The sequence below is a fragment of the Branchiostoma lanceolatum genome, chromosome 19, assembly GCF_035083965.1.
Source record: "Branchiostoma lanceolatum isolate klBraLanc5 chromosome 19, klBraLanc5.hap2, whole genome shotgun sequence".
NCBI lineage: Eukaryota > Metazoa > Chordata > Leptocardii > Amphioxiformes > Branchiostomatidae > Branchiostoma > Branchiostoma lanceolatum.
In genome coordinates this window covers 6,879,064-6,895,719 of record NC_089740.1, presented here as the reverse complement: position 1 = coordinate 6,895,719, position 16,656 = coordinate 6,879,064, and the positions used below count along the sequence as shown (strand labels likewise).

The window sequence follows — 16,656 nt, the reverse complement described above, 5'->3', positions numbered from 1 at the left end:
AGCTGACCTGATCGATGTTTGATATATTGACAAGAACTATCAAAGAAGTACACTATTAGAAGGTATTTGGCTCAAAGGACTGTTGATGATATATGATTGATGAGAATACTTATAAGGGCAGTTTCAACATGACATTGGACTCCATATTAAGCATTCCATAGTTCATACAAATCTCGCTGTGAGACCTCTATATCAATGTCTGCTCTCACGTTTCTCTCATCGTTGCAAAAGAAACGTATGAGAGCCACTCTGGACATGACGTTTTTGAAACTTGTCTGCGCTACAACTGCGTAAACGTAACATCCCCCTCTCCAAAGTCGATGGCATACCAATCCACAATTACATGTACGCCCCCAGTTTACCTGTGAACTTTGATGCTGACGTATTTTGGGGTTAACGACAAGCCGGCACAATGCTAGCCTTTTGCGTCAATATGAGTCGGCAAGTTCCGGAGTGCCATGGAGCCTTGGAGGAGGTGATTTTTGTTTTGTTTTTTTGAGAACAGGCGAAAATCAATGCGCGCGCGGACGTCATCCATGAAATTAAGATGGTGTGGTCTAAACAAATAAAATCAACATGTTACAGATAGGACAATCACTTTGCGTACAAATATGCTCTACAAAGGTATGTCAGAAGGGATACTTATACAAGGGATATTGAACGAATTACCACTATGAACAGTGCGTGTAAAACATTACAATAATAACACAGTAATACTAACTCAACTCAAATCGCAGAATCGCTGGGCTGTCCGTATGTGTTTAGTAAAGTGTGTAAAATAGTGGATTGGGCTATTTCTATATCAATTTGTTTTGGGAAGCGGGAAAGAAAATCCCCAAGCAGATTTAAGGTTTCTATTCAGTTTTGTACCGCCGATGATTCTAAGGTCCATTGTATTTAAAGTTCTACAGTTAGTACTCTCGATATTTCAGTTAACTGCTTTGAAAGGGAATGGAAGAGCATCAAATTAACATGAATAAAACGTATGTAACGTTACTTCTGTTTCATACAAATCAGAAACTCGATGAACAATTAACATATTCACACAGTCAGTATATTTGACCAAGGAGGTTGATAAAACTTCCTTGATTTGACCTAGGAAAGAATTGGTGGCCAAGTCAATTATGATTGTTGGCATTTATATTAACACATTTTCTAAATAACTAGCAATATCTCACACACAGCATCACACGGTAAATTAAATAGAGTCAACAGAGAATGAATGTTGTATAGAATGTCCAAAGTCAATTCCAAAGTAAAAGAAGAAGTTTTGAAATAACAAAAATGCCATACGCTGTGTGTTTAGTTTTGTTCATCCTTCCTGACCTGCCTTGGACCAACCTTTTCATTTTATTCGCACGCTCGCATCAGAGCCCAAAGGATGTCATCCATATAATCAAATCAACATATGGCCTAATGAGTGTCACATATCCAAACCGGGGCCCGGCCGGGCTGTTTGCGGGAACAAAAAATAAAAGTCAGTGTATCAAGACATATACACAATTTATGCTCATGACTATACTTTCTTCTCTTTTTAAGTTTTGTGCGTTTTTTTTGTTGTCTTTTATATCATACTTCTCGTTCCCGCAAACTGCCCCAGCCGGACACCGGATTGGAAATGTGACCCTGATAAAAGTGGTGAAACTGACCTTTACCCCTTGACCTTCCGAAAGTAGCTGAACCAGGAAGAAAGAGATTTTTAGATCGCCTGAGCACATAATAAGGACCTCCAATACTGTCTCTTTTCACGGTTTGTAGACTTTCTAGTTGTCTGATTTCTGTAAGTAAGTATCTATAAGTATATAAAGTAAATGTGTAAGCAAGTTAAAATGATAACAAGATTTCTGTGTCGACGTCTGAACTATTTATTGAAGGGCGCGAATCGAGTTGAAGCTAGATGAAATTTCAGGTTGTGTTGTGTTAATCAACTTAATGTGCCAAGCACATTGCAACGTGACCGTTATTAGCTCTTCTGAATTATAAATAAGTGTGTTGGGTTCTTTTACGTACAGATGTTTGACGCCCTTGCATACACGGGGCCGCTGACTTTACGTCACCATCCGAAATGACCATTACAATGACCCTCACATTGAGCCAGAACGGGGTTAGAACCTCCACCCTCTGAATCCATAGAATTTGATCACATACATGTACATACACACACTCCTTGGGCACAAACTATTCCCTCTTGATATTTCTTGGCCTCCAGATATCTCTTATTGTTGAAACCTGTAAAAAGCTAACTTTTTAGTTTTTCAAACAACACTAAGTAATACTCAGGCCTAAAGGCCAGTACAAAAATTCTCGTGAGTTTTATAGTTTGAATATATTTGAAAGACACTCACTGATTTCACCTTTGCTGTACATATCAGCAATAAATATGAATGTAAGCTCTAGGTTTAATGAGAACTGTTCCCAATTCTAACTTTATGATGAATTTGAATTGTCAAACGAGTATTGAACCTTTGCAATCAAACTCCACTGGCATTGTTTAACCTTCTCCCTGCTGCCTAACTCTGTAACCAATAGGAAATCAGGTGCCAAATGGCTACTTCAGTGTGCTAAAGGTTAAAGCTGTGACCTTTGTGTTATGTTAAACTGAAATAATTCATTTAACTAAATTAGCCTCCAGTGGAAAGTTGTCATTTGAAATTAAATGCCACTCTTTTCTTAGAGTGATTGAAGCAAGCTTAGCCCTTTGTATGTGATGTAATCAACAGGTGACCTGATTTGAAAGATCTCCAATCCCATTGGTTGCCTTTTGACCTTTCAGTCGACAACAAAAGGTGTACCAAACATTGTGCAAACGTCATGGTCAGGTGACTTTGTGTTACTGAGGGGATTCCACACCGCCATTTTGTTCCTAGTCAAGTTTATAAAGAAAGGTCATAATACAACTTTTCTGAAGAAAAATTAGATTTTTGCTGGAAGGACAGGTTAAAGAAAGTGACAGAACTTGTCCCAGGTGTTGCACAGGTATGTTACAGGTGAATTATAAGGACTAAGTAGAAAGTGTTGGAAGAGAAAATGAAAGTTGGTAGAATTCGTATGAGGAAGTGAGTTGTTTACCTATTTGAAGGATACATATGTACCAAAATAACCACAAATTGATTACTTGTATTGACTGTATGCGACAGTTGAAATGTCCAAGGACGTATGTCAAGTAATACTTGTCATTTGTGTTGTACACTTTTGCATGTTTGTTTCAGTAAGTCCGTTGTTAGTAGCCTCAGTTATAAACTAGTAGTACCTTTTTAAGTGTCTAACAAACTGGTATCTGTCATTTACGGATATTTACAGCTTTCTTTGCCACTTAAGTAATGCTTTTAGTACAGTTTTTGTATTTAGTGATCCCCCTATCAAGGACAGGAGGTTGGGGTTGAAATCTTGGTTGCGTCCTATCCCTTGTAGGGAGGTAATAAGTAACGTTCCCATTTTGAGGCCGTAGCAGCAGTAGGTTGTTATCCACTGTGCCTTCAAGAGCACGGTATTGGAAGGCGGAGCCCATCCCTTTCCTTCTACCTTTTTGCCTCCCAAATCAAAGACAACCTATTAACACCTGGGTTAAGTGAGGAATGCTGTACTAGTAGTAGTACTAGTACATGTGTTGAGTGTCTTTCCCAAGTACACAATGTCTACATCAGGAATCAAACCCATGACCTCTTGATCCTGTGTGTGTGTCAGCATGCTTAATAGAACCACTTGACTGCCGATGGCACACTTGTAAGGGTGTATGGTCTTTAAATAAAAGCATTATACCTTTAAGTCTGGCTACTAGTAGGCAAGCAGATGCGAGATCGAGAGGCCCCAGGTTTAATTCCTGTGGTAAAAATGGGTACCTGACTTTGGTTGGGGAGGTAAAAGGCAGTGGAAGGAGAGGGATGGGCTCTTCCTTTCAACACCACGCCCTAGACATTATAGCTAACAACCCACTGCCCCTATGGCCTCAAAGAGGCTATGGGACTACATACCTTTCATAATGCCGCCTGATGATAGATTTTAGAACTGTTACAGTACTGTTTGTAGTTGTGGGAATGTTTTTTCACTAATATCACACTTTCTATGTCACCCCACAGATTTCTACAAACTCCATTTTTCCTACAAACTCCATTTTTTAAAATTAAATCAGTATGGAGATGGAGAGAGAGCCTCCAGATGGAGCTGGAGACAGCTTACTTCAGTCTCCAACAACCAATGACAAAAATGATCCGATCCAAAATGCAGGAGACTTAGACACAACTTCATGTACCTCTCTACAAAAAGACGTGACAGAAACTGTTCGCAATGAGGAGGAGTTTCAAGGCTCAGCTCTGGACCAAAGTGAAGAAGATAAACTGGCTTTAGCTACAGCTAAGGATACCGGGACTTCTCAAAATACTGTAGCCAAAGAAGGAACTAAAGATACAGTTAAGTACCCGGTACTTGTACTTGACACTACAGAGGATAAAGCAGCATTGGCGACAGCCAAAGACTTTGTTAAGGATGACTTAGCTATGTATGGACCACAGATGGAGGAGGAGGAAGAGGCTGAAACTTTAGGAGGAGAAGAGGACCAAGACACTGAATCCTTAAATCTTGAGCAGGACGTTGAGGAGCAAAGTGAAAGTTCCGAGGAGCAAGAAGGCCCTGACTTAGACTCCTTAGAGGGAGAAGATGACCAAGGCAGTGAAAAGGGATTGAAGAAAGTAAAAGATGTTGATGATGACACTGCAGTTTTTGGAGCAGAGGGCCAATCAGGGAAGCTAGGAAAAGATTATGTAGATGATGAAGGGGTCAACGACCAGGAGGACGATGACCTGATGTTGATAAAGGAAGCAGAAGACAAAGTGAAGGAGCTACAACACCATCACAGAAACCACACCCTTGTAGTCAGTAACCTCCAAGATGCATCCACCACTCTACAGAGGATCGCAGCGCACCAACTCAGAGGAGAACACCACTCAGGGTCCGACACAGAAAACCTGGCTATCCGACTAGACATGGCGCATAAAAACGCAGCACAATCTTGTAGCCAATACAATGAAGTGATAAGGCTTTTCCAAGACTTTCTCCGAAGGGCAAAACAAAATGCCTCGGAGCGTGGTTCAGAAAGAGAACTAGAAGAGGGGTCTGTAGTATACGTAGAAGACAGAGAGGAAGAATCGAGTCGTATTGAAAGGCCAACATCCTTGGCTGTTAACAATGCAAGAGATGTAAATGACGACAGTTTATCATCAGAAAGTTCTGGAACCAGCAGACAGATCCATACTATAAGCCCGTCCCAAGTTGGACACTACTGTAAGGTGTGGGAACAGTTGAGGGAGGATGGTAGGGTGCCAGAGGGAAGGGACGGGTTCTTCTTGGACAACATAGCGTGGACCTGGGACGACATCGGGGCCGTTGGGCAGGGTACGTTTGGAACAGTTCATCTGGGACAGCCGCAGCCTTACTTTGCAGTGAAGAAGGTGAGAGAATATGTTTATAAGACGGTTTATGTCATACCTCGGGACCTGCAGGCTTCCATACAATCATTCACTTTATGTGTACCGCTGTCAAAAATTTGGATTCTGGATTCGGATGTAGGAATTTTTTTGTTACAATGTTATGGTTTGTTTGAGGATACAAAATTTTCTCAACTTCTGGCGCATTTCGCATTGAAATGTGTGTTTTTCCGGGTGGGTATAAACTAGATAAGATACAATGTTCACGGCCGGTGTTGTATTCTACATGTATATGTATAACTTGGCAACAGGATTTAACAGGTAGTGCCTGTGTTTTCAGCAGGTGGTTAGTTGTCTAATTCGGTTTATGATAAATGTTCCTACTCATGTATTTAATTCTATACTCACTATTAAATATGAAATGGTCAGAGACTCTACGATTGATAATCTTGCTTGACAATTTCATGTTTTTTTAAAGCCTTATATAGTTTTCACTGAATCAATTGTCACTGAGTCATTTGTGCCCGAAAATGCTGTTACTGTTATCCAGGTGGACATGGTGAAGTTTGAAGCAGATGAAGTGAACATCCTGGCCCAGCTGGACCACTCTGCTGTGGTGAAGCTCCTGGCTGTGGTGAGGGATGGGAACACCATGCACATCTGCACAGAGTATCTGGGGGGTAAGTCCTCAAATCTCAGGGATGATTGTTTAGAGAATTTGTTGAAAATATTATGAAGGTTTACTTCCACTTGAATGTACCCTTATTTAAAGTGTATAAGACACCAATAACATAAACATTAAGAATTTCCGGAAATTACATAAAACATAATGATATTGTTTAATAATATAGAAATTTTCACAAAATATTCACACTTGGGATGTTATTGAGCATCGAACCATGAAAACATCATACCTCCAGCTCTTGATTCTTCCCACCAGGTAATTACATTAAAGAGTGACTTGCCAGCTCATGACGTCACACACGAACGTGGCAGCCGATTTGGAACTTTGCACAACGGCTCGGAAAGAACGTTATTTTTACAAGGAAACAAAATAGATATTGTTATGTCCTTTAATCAAATGTTATCACGATAATCAAGCACTGTTTGCTCATTATATAATGTTTTTTCGCAAGTCGTTGTGTAAGGTTCCGAACCGGCTGCCGTCTTCCTTGTGACGTCATGAGCTGGCATTAGTCACTGATTAATGTAATCACCTGGTGAGAAGATCAGATAAGAATAAAGAGCTGGATCCATGGAAGTAAGGTTTCTGATGGTTCAATGTTAGATAACATCAGAAGGGTGTGTATTTGTTTTAAACGTTTATATTCCTTCAATAATGCTATTCCTATTTCAGATAATAAGGCAATGTTGTATTTAGGTGTCTTATGCCCTTTAAAGCATTAGAATGTGTGATGAAAAGAGCTTGTTTATGAAAACATCAGGGCCTACCAATTTTGACTGAGCCAGACTTTTGTCCATTACTTTTCCTTTATTTAGTCATTGTCTGTGAATATGAAGTTATCTTTCAGTTTCCCAGTGTAAGGCTGAAGCCACTGAAGTGATGGCAAAAAATGCAGAAAGCTTGAATTCTGTAGAAATGTAGTTGGAGGCCTTTTTTTGTTCTGTTACACATAGATCAAAGTTGCCTAAAATTTGAAACTTTTCTCTCTCATTTGTTCCGCAGATGAAGTAGTTGAGAGGGTAATAAATCAGAACTCTGGTTTGTCGGAGCCCACAGCCCTGTTCATCACTATACAGCTGCTAGAGGGCCTCGTGTACCTGCACAGCCTGGGGATCGTCCACCGAGATGTCAAGGGTAGGACAGATATCATTGTTAGGGGATAGTTCACTAATCAACTGCAGGACGTAGATTGGTCTGCTTATTAAGTATCTGTGAATTTGAATAAAACTATTACTGGAGTGGCAGTTATGACAAAATGTTTAAGGGTATAAGATTACCTTTTAGGAGTTAATTCTCATACTGAAAAGTGAATTTGTTTGCTGGATTATATGTGGTCATTTGATGTGAACTACCATTTTGACTGAAAAAAATAGGAAAAAAATTTAGGTAACTAAGTTTTTTTTATCTGTGTGTAATGTAATTGTTTCTTGCCTTCTGCCGAGCTTTCTTTGAAAACGTTCCAAATTTCTTTGCAATCTTTAATTTTTTTCATTTTATGGTTATGAAACTCCTTTTTGCAAAAAAAAACACTGTTACTATCCTTTATGACCTGTCCTTGGTTATATTTATACCAAAATATTGAGTGTTCTTGTTGTTTTTCCCCTTCAAACACCATGTATTCCACACACCCAGTTTCATGTAAGGCCTGTCCTTGGTGCTGATCATGTGTCCAAATGTTGAGTGTTTTGTTTCTTGTCTCCTAGCTGCTAATGCCATGTTGTGCCGAGTCAGCGACACTGTTTCAGACAGGGTATAGCTTTAAACATCATACTTTCCAACCCCCAGTTTCATGTAAGGCCTGTCCTTGGTGCTTATCATGTGTCCAATGTTAAGTGTTTTGTTCCTTGTCTCCTAGCTGCCAATGCCATGTTGTGCCGAGGCAGCGACACCGTTCCAGACAGGGTGCAAGTGAAACTGATCGACTTTGGGTCGGCAAAGAGGATTCCTAAAGGCCATAAGGGGGTCAATGAGGAGGAAAGAGAACCTAAGGTACTTTTGTGTTAAGGCCTTCTTTTACACACAGGGAACCAAAGGTGATTTTACACATGATGTAAAGCCTTGTGTTAATTTCTAATTTTACACACAGTCAAACCTGTACATAAGGATCGCATTTTTGGTGGTCCCTTAGATTATTTTTGCCATGGACAAAGTATTAAGGATTCCGCCTATATAGGTAACGTAACATGACCTAATTACGTGCAGGAGTAGTTTACGTCCAGATTGGGTCATGTCCAAATGTCGCGGTGTATTATGCCAAAGCCTGTTCTCATGAGAAACAAAGAACGTCATAAGTATGATCCTCAGCCATCTCTCTCTATTATACAAAACATTTAAAAGGGTTTACGTCCAGCGACATAACAGAATAAACTCCTGAACCAGTAACAACAAGTTGCACGGAAGCGTCATGCATGACGCATTTCATATGTAATTCGACACCGCGTATTCCATCATGTTTTTCTAACTTACATGATAGCTAGTATCTTTTAAAAGTAGCTGACGTTAAACCTTTCTTTGATATGCACGGTGATTCGAGGTTTGAAACTTTTGCCAGTTTTAGGAAGGTTTGATACAACCTAGCGACCCCCGCTCAGATGATACATTTTTGTACGGCATAACATCATGGCCATGCGTTTATCACGTGAACACCACGTGCGCTGATTTCGGGGAAATTCACAATACAAAAATTGTTTTCTTCCATCGCGTCGGGCAAGCGGAGGGACAAACATAGTGACTTTACTGTCATTTGTCTGTAGACTACTTTCAACAGTTACTGTGCATTTTTTTCCGGTCTATGTTCTTCAAGCATAGCGCTAGAAGGGAAAATACTGAGGTGGACGATAAAGGGTAAGCCTAGTGCAATTCTTCACCATATACCCCAGTATAAATACATGCTCGCACGGCGTTAAACAGGCGGAGAAAAACTTACAGACCATGCATTTTCTTGTTAGAAGAGCTAATATTTCTACCCATGGGTTAAACATTTGGCTCTGTCCGCGCGGTTTTAGGAATCCGATAAATAACGTTTTGAATAAATCGGACGTAAACTGGTCATGTTACGTTAGGGGGAATGACTTGGGCCAAATTATTGTTTTTACCTCCATGAAAAATGGAGGTATAGTTTTTGGTTTCTGTTTATGTGTTTCCGCAGCAATAACTGGATGGGTTGTGATGATATTTGATATATGTATAGGTGTTGTGAGAAGAAAGGTCAAGGTCGATTTTGGGCCCTCTGGTGGTTGACTACTGCAACATAACTTTTAGTATTTTAGTATACATAACTTTTAGTTTTTAAATCTTTTGTCCTGGACATGCTATGGTCTTGTTGAGTTTAACTTATTGTATTTTTATTTTTGAAGCTTTGAAGTTACAGAAATAATACATATAGCTGTAAGCATAGCCATGATAAGGAACTAATTGATTAACAAGTACTGTGCGTTGCAGGGAACCCCCACCCACATGAGTCCTGAGATAGCACGTGGCGAGGAGCATAACTGTACCACCGACATCTGGAGTCTGGGCTGTACCACTCTGCACATGCTAACGGGGAAGCACCCCTGGAAAAAATACAGCAACAGAAGCATCCGCAGCTATCAACTCCTTTATGCTGTAAGACTCAATTATGTTCCAAAATGTTAGACTTGAAAAAACACTTAAGCTATCTTTTATAACAAATTGATCTTATAGTGTAAAAAAGATTTACTTAACATTACTTTCCTTACTCCACCCAGTTGTAAATGGGTACCTCACTTTGGTTGCGGAGGTAAAAAAGGAGGTTCACATGGTGGAAGGAGAGGGTTGGGATTTGCTTTCCAATACCTTGTTTAAGAATCCACTGCCCCTATGGCCTCAAAAAGGCTATGGGACCTTTACCTTGATTGAAAAATCTATTTTTCCTATCTTGCAGATTGGAGCGTACCCTGAGAGAATCCTGGAGGACATCCCTGATACTGCCCATGGGTCACTACAGCGTCTCCTTCACCACTGTTTTAACCACTGCTGGAGGAAACGTCCACAGGCTCAGGTTATACTGGATATGGCATGGAATGCTCACGACCAAGGTAAGGATACCAGACAATGTATTATTGTAGTTTGATCAGTACATTATCTGATATTGGTAATCATAACACCAAAGCAAATTTCTGTGTGATGTAATTTTTTCCCTTTTTAGCTTTTTTTGGTCAAATTTTCTTTTCATGGCTGTGGAACTTTAGCCTTCTCCATGCAGGCTAACACTGTAAACAATAGAAAATTTGCTCCAAAAGGCTACTTCAGGAGCAAAAAACTTTTCACTCTGTTAGTAGCCTTTATAGTCTGTCCTTGGTGCTGATTGTCTCCTAGTTTTAATAGTTATAATATATTCTACAAGATATATAGCAATCATATACATATTTATATTTCATCAACGTTTGATGACTATGACAGTTGAAGTTTAGCTAAAATCCTCCCACACCATTATTGATGTATAGGGCAGTGCCCATCTCCGTTTCATAGCCCTGGGCCACACTGAGGTGCAATCACTGTAGCAGGGGGCTAATCCACTGGCAGTGAAGTGTGTTTAACTTCCGTACTGTTTCAGAAGTATGTGCCATCTTTATAAAGTCTTTTGGTATGACTAAATGCACCTCTTGTCCAGAGGTGTGCTACCCGGGGCTTGAACCCCAGTCCTTCTGGTCCAAGTAATTTGAACCAGATGTGGTGAGAGACAGAAGCGCAGACCACTACACCACAGGGACACCCCCTTGAAGTATATGAAGTGTGACAATTTAGTATTAAGATAATACCTGACGATCTCTAACATGTTTGAAATGTTTGTTTTTTCACAGTCTCTGATCAGGCCACTTCCATCCAAGACAATATCTCCTTCCCCAGTCTACAGCCCAGCAGTCTCAAGGCTTCAGTAGCGTCATGTCTCGGTGTCCCCCCTTCTTCTTCCAGTGTCCCCCCACCCCCTCCTGGTGTCCCCCTCCCCCCTGCACGTGCCCTTACCCCAGCCCTCCCTCCAGACAGCGCACAGTCCACCAGGGCCAGTACTGAAGTGTCTGACCCCCGGGGTTTGGAGAAGATGAGGAGACTTTTAGAGGACTTAGAGATGGAGGAAGAAACAGGTAACTTTTTCAAATTTATCATTTCTGGTGGTTCATAATTGATTGAAAGCATTAGTCAAAATTAAATACAATGTATCTACATCTGGTGTGTGATTTTTTTGGTCAAATGTCACTGTGTGTAACGTAAAGTGGTTGTCCCATTATCTATCTTCTTGACAACATTTGATTCTTGTTTGAACAAGTTGTCTTATGGTAAATGAAGCATTTTTACTCTGTATCTGTATGATGGCCCTTTTTTGTGACACACCAGATTCACAGGTATGCAATACAGCAGCAGCTATTTGTAAGCGTTGTTTGAAGCTATCTATTGAGGATGCCTTTATTGTACTTGGTGGTAACAAGTTCCACTCAATGATATCATAGATTGGAACTCGTTACGGCCAAGTACAGTACTAGTAGAGATGTTCTCACTAGAGTTGTAGGAAAAACAAGTTTTTGAACACCCCAATCCTTATTTCACAGCCATTCCTGCCACCACCCCTGTTGGGTCCTGTCAAGTAGTAGAAGACGCTGTGACGTCCTGCCGGAGTCGTACTGACCAGGCTCCACCGTTAGTGAAGATGCCGAGTTTCATCCCCACCACGACCCTGTCCCAGAGTGTGGACATGTACAGGACCTGGGGACAGGTGGAGGGTGGACTGGCCTCGGGGATGGACAGTCTGGATCTGGAGCTGGGACCAGATATGGTCATAGCAAATTGGGGTAAGTATTGTAGTTACTAATCACTATACGTTGATGAAGGCTAGACATCCAGGTAATAAGATACGGCAAAAAACAGTTACTCGAGCAACTGGATAAAATGTTGAAACAGTGAGACGTTTCAGACAGCATTCCCTGACAAAAGACAACTGATGCTGTCTAAAATGTCTGTATGACTGTTTCAAAATTTTAGCCAGTTGCTTGAGTAACTGTTTTTTTTTTCATAACTAATCACTGTAACTTTCCATGACATTGATAAAACATTGTGAATTCAAACAATACAACGACCCAGACAGTATGGACCTATTCCTTTCCTTAGAGATGTATGTACCACCATATTGAGAGAAGCAGCAACTTTTTGATTGACAGGGGAAACTTAACTGCACATTCAGCAACAATTTCTTGAAACATAGTAAGTTATGGTAGCTGGATTGTTTCTTGGGAGACTCCTGATTTATCTCTAACTTGACTTTAACTTCCACTTTAAGATGTGACAATTTTACAACTGTTTGTCTGGATTTGTGTAGCATTATTAATGTTATATCCCAATTCATCTTTGGATAATGTTTACATGATATTTTATAAAATCTGATCAATGTATGCTGAATCTTTTCCCAGCCTCAGATCTGCCAGCTGACTCCAATCCAATAGTGGCTGCCCACGACACGGAGCAACCATCGCACAGAGTGACAACAGAGGCCTCTTGTCCATCAAACCCCCATCCCTCCGTAGTCAGTGTACCGACTACTGGCTCTCCTGATAATGACAAAGAACTCGGTAAAAGTAATGAGAGAGCTGGAAGTCAGGAAACACCTACCAAACCTCCATTTGTATCAGTACCAAAAACCCTAAGGTTAGACAGTGATAGTGTTCAGTCTACAAAACCTGCTGCAATGACTCAAATGTTAGATACAAATCCTAGTGATAGTGTACAATCTGCCCAGCCTGCAAAATCTACATCAGTTGCAATGACTCAAATGTTAGATACACATCCTAGTGATAGTGTACAATCTGCCCCTGCAAAACCTACATCAGTTGCAATGACACAAATGTTAGATACAAATCCCAGTGATAGAGTACAATCTGCCCCTGCAAAACCTACATCAGTTGCAATGACACAAATGTCAGATACAAATCCTTGTAATAGTGTGCAAGCTACCCCTGCAAAACCTACATCAGTTGCAATGACTCAAATGTTAGATGCAAACCTCAATAGAGTACAATCTACCCCTGCAATGACTGATCGTGAAATGTTAGATGCAGATCCCAGTGATAGTGTACAGTCTAGTTCTGTGAAGGGCAACACAGATGAAGTATCTTCAGATAGACAGGAACTTGAAGACACCAGGCCAAGGAGTTGGTCTCGAGGTGTCAGTCGTTTAGCCTGTAACTTCACAAACCCTCATGTACCAAAATAGTAACTTAAGTAAGAAACTCATCTGTGCACTAATCTAAAATACAATGTTGTAACACAATACACAGTGTATTTGATTTGATATTGGATGTGTATCTGTTTCTGAAGTCTTCAACATCAGTGCCATACTGAAATCTTTTGAATTCCATTTTGCCCAGAATTTTCAATGTCTTGCTGAAGCAATCAAAGAAACAGCAGTGATTTTTATAGTGAAATGTTCACTTTAATACGGTGTATGTTGATTGTTTTTACTGTACAAAACTGCACAGACTTTTTAAAAGAGTTATATAACTACTGAAATCTTGAAGTTGTTTATTTTGTTGTAATATAATCAAATGACAATGTATATTTTGATATACATCCAAATTTGTCATTTGATTATATTACGACAAAATTGTTAAAACAATGATATGTGACAATCAAATGGACTTGACCTCATATACTATAGATATGTGATAATGAGGAAAACTGTTTCCTACAAACTTTGTGAAAATATTTTTGATTGTCAATGTTACAATACATAACACTGACTTTTGGGGCAATATCATATCATTGTGAAAATGAAATGTATCATAATGGCAGATTTTACTGTTGTACATTTCTACAAGTCAAATGAATATACTTTTATTCAAAATATATGTACATAGTAACAGATATCACTGGTGCTTTAATCAGATACATTTTGTAAATACAATGATAGAACAATGTAGACAATGCATAGTCTCAATATATATTTTTAGATACTGCATTTTCAAAGATATTACCAATACAAGTATAATGCTGTATATTTTGTATATACTTTTAAGATGTTGTTCACTGTACTTGTAAACTGTAATTGATAAAATCAGCTATCAATTGACAATTGTATGAATTTCTAGAGATTTTGATGAATACAATTGTATGTATATGAGAAAACCTTGTTGTCTTGATTGTGTTGTGATTATTCTAGATACATGGAAGGTGAAAAAAGGCATTTTACACATAGAATAGAATGAGTCAATTTCTGTAAAATACTTATCAGGTCTCTTCAAGTGATGCAAAAAAGAAGAAACAAACCATAAGTTCATATATGCAAGAAGTATTTACTTTACATTGATAAACATTGTCAACTAATATTAATTCAAGTGATTTCCCCCTTAGTTGTCAATCTGAATACAGAACACAGATTTCTGACACATACGAACTCTCATTAAAAGTAACAGACGTTTTCTAGATGAGAAAAAGAAAAGCGAATAGAGATCTCGAACCAGTTTGGCCCACTGAAGAGCTATTCTTCCACTGGTCGTGACAGAGAAGTAAGACGCTATGTACAGTAAATTGTCATAGAAGAAAGATAAGAAAGATAATAGAAGAACTTTATTGCACGACTATTATAACAGGTACAAAGTATGGCAACAACAGTTAACATAGAACAAGACATAAGTATGGAATAAAACTATTCACTACAACAAAATGACTATCTTGGGTCATATGAGATCGGTAAAATAATCTCCAAGCAGATGTAAGGATCCGGCTCATTCCAAGTGTTTTACGCCTGCCTTTGCAACACTGGTACACTTTTTATAATAGAATGTTATTTTTCAACGGTTCACATCCGCCTAAGCAGCCTTACATCTGCTTGGAGATTACGGATAAAGTCTCCAAGCAGATGGCGTGGTGAAAGATCGTCATGTTTTCTGAGTGACGGCTGGGCTTCTCTGACAATCCCTTATCTTATGAAAGCAGATGAATAGTTGAGTAAAAGACCAAAGTTGTTAAGTGAAAACGAATGGTGCCCATATATATCCTTAATCTGTCTATAACGTACAAGATATGATGTATAGATGAATGTAGGCGGCGCTTCGGCGGGCGGACATGGTGTTACATGGGCTCCTCGCGCGGCGCCTACATTTCGATCCTTTTCATGTCAACTAGTGCCTTACAGGTCATTCTATAGGTACATAAGATGTCTGGACATACTTGGGAAAGTTTCCACAGGTCTTATGCCTAAGGTCTTTTAAATGTTTACATGTTACAAGTTGGGATCACAACCCCTATCATAGCCCAATCTGCAATACCGCTCCCGGCCGTTTCCTGAAAAGTGGCAAAGGAGACCGTCAAATTGCCAAATTTCGGTCTTTTCGGGAATTGGGAAATCGCGAAAGACTCGTAAAGGGGTTTGACGTTTTGAGGCTTATTTGACCTTGAACTCGAAACTACGAGCACGTGAAACAAAGTATTGTGACATTTTAGACATTTCGCAAAATATGCAATTGGATATTAGATCATAAATTACATGTTTCCTTTGCATTTTTCCAACAGAAGCATGTCCTGTTAACATGGCCACTTTCTGAAAGGTTACCACATCCAATTGCAAGTTCAAGCATAATCTATGAAACAAGAAGACGTTGAGGAAATGCAACAGTGTTTATGTCTTTTTGTTGATCAATAGATCCAATTTTCCTTTCAAAATGCTGTAAGGTGTTTTGGTGACATAAGGCTGCAACGGTAATTGCTATGGTGCTCATTATCATAATCTATTCATGTGATATGCTGGTAGCTAAGACATGAAGTTGCTTTATCGGGAAAATGTATTTTACTTATGAAATGTTGTACATAATGATGTACCGATGTCATAGAAATAGTTTATTGGTGTAATTAATTTTTTTGCTGGAATACCGATGTAGCACTGATGTTTCCTAAACAAGCCACCATATCAGACCACAAACAAAACTTTCAGAGTTACAGGCCTTAAAGATAGAGAGCTACCTGGCCATCATTCGTGATGATTCTTGGGTATGTTGTTTTTTCAGAATTACAGCCACCAACTGTAGTCTAGCAAGCTTGGTGCAAGATGGCTATGCTTGAAGATAGGTGGTTTCCTTAATTAAGGAGACATGTTGTCTAAAACTACTACCCACATGAAGTATATGAAAGATAGACAGGAAAGGAACATTTTGTAATATTTCTATAGTAAAATTATAGTCGTGATCATAGTTAAATTATATATCTTTATATTCTCCGCCCATGAGGTAGTAGTGAGCTTCCTGAAAGAAACCACCGATCTTCGACAAAAAGGACAACAGTAGCCATGTTGTCTGGATTACTGTAGACACACTAGACTGACGAGACTTGGTAGCTGTCATTCTATTGGTACACCTTACCCAAGACTTGTTGTACCTGAAGCCAGGAGTAGTATGTTTAAAGGTCTGTGAAAAAGTTTTGTTTGTGGTCTGATAGGCGCACATTGTTTATGAAACATCAGTGCAACATCAGTATTCCAGCAACAAAAGTCACTTAACTACTGCGATAAACTTTTTCTATGGCATAAGTATATAATCAAGTACAACATAT

At 39.4% G+C, this 16,656-nt stretch overlaps 1 protein-coding gene across 1 annotated transcript; it reads left to right on the top strand.

Annotated features, from left to right (window-relative positions):
- The first annotated feature begins 4,054 nt into the window (after positions 1-4,054).
- Positions 4,055-13,549, top strand: LOC136425601 (uncharacterized). The gene is made up of 9 exons (XM_066414527.1): positions 4,055-5,444; positions 5,971-6,100; positions 7,108-7,239; positions 7,961-8,094; positions 9,547-9,711; positions 10,010-10,163; positions 10,929-11,210; positions 11,673-11,912; positions 12,528-13,549. The coding sequence occupies exons 1-9, from the start codon at positions 4,131-4,133 to the stop codon at positions 13,325-13,327; spliced, it is 3,351 nt and encodes a 1,116-aa protein (XP_066270624.1). The 5' UTR covers positions 4,055-4,130; the 3' UTR covers positions 13,328-13,549.
- Positions 13,550-16,656: the final 3,107 nt, after the last annotated feature.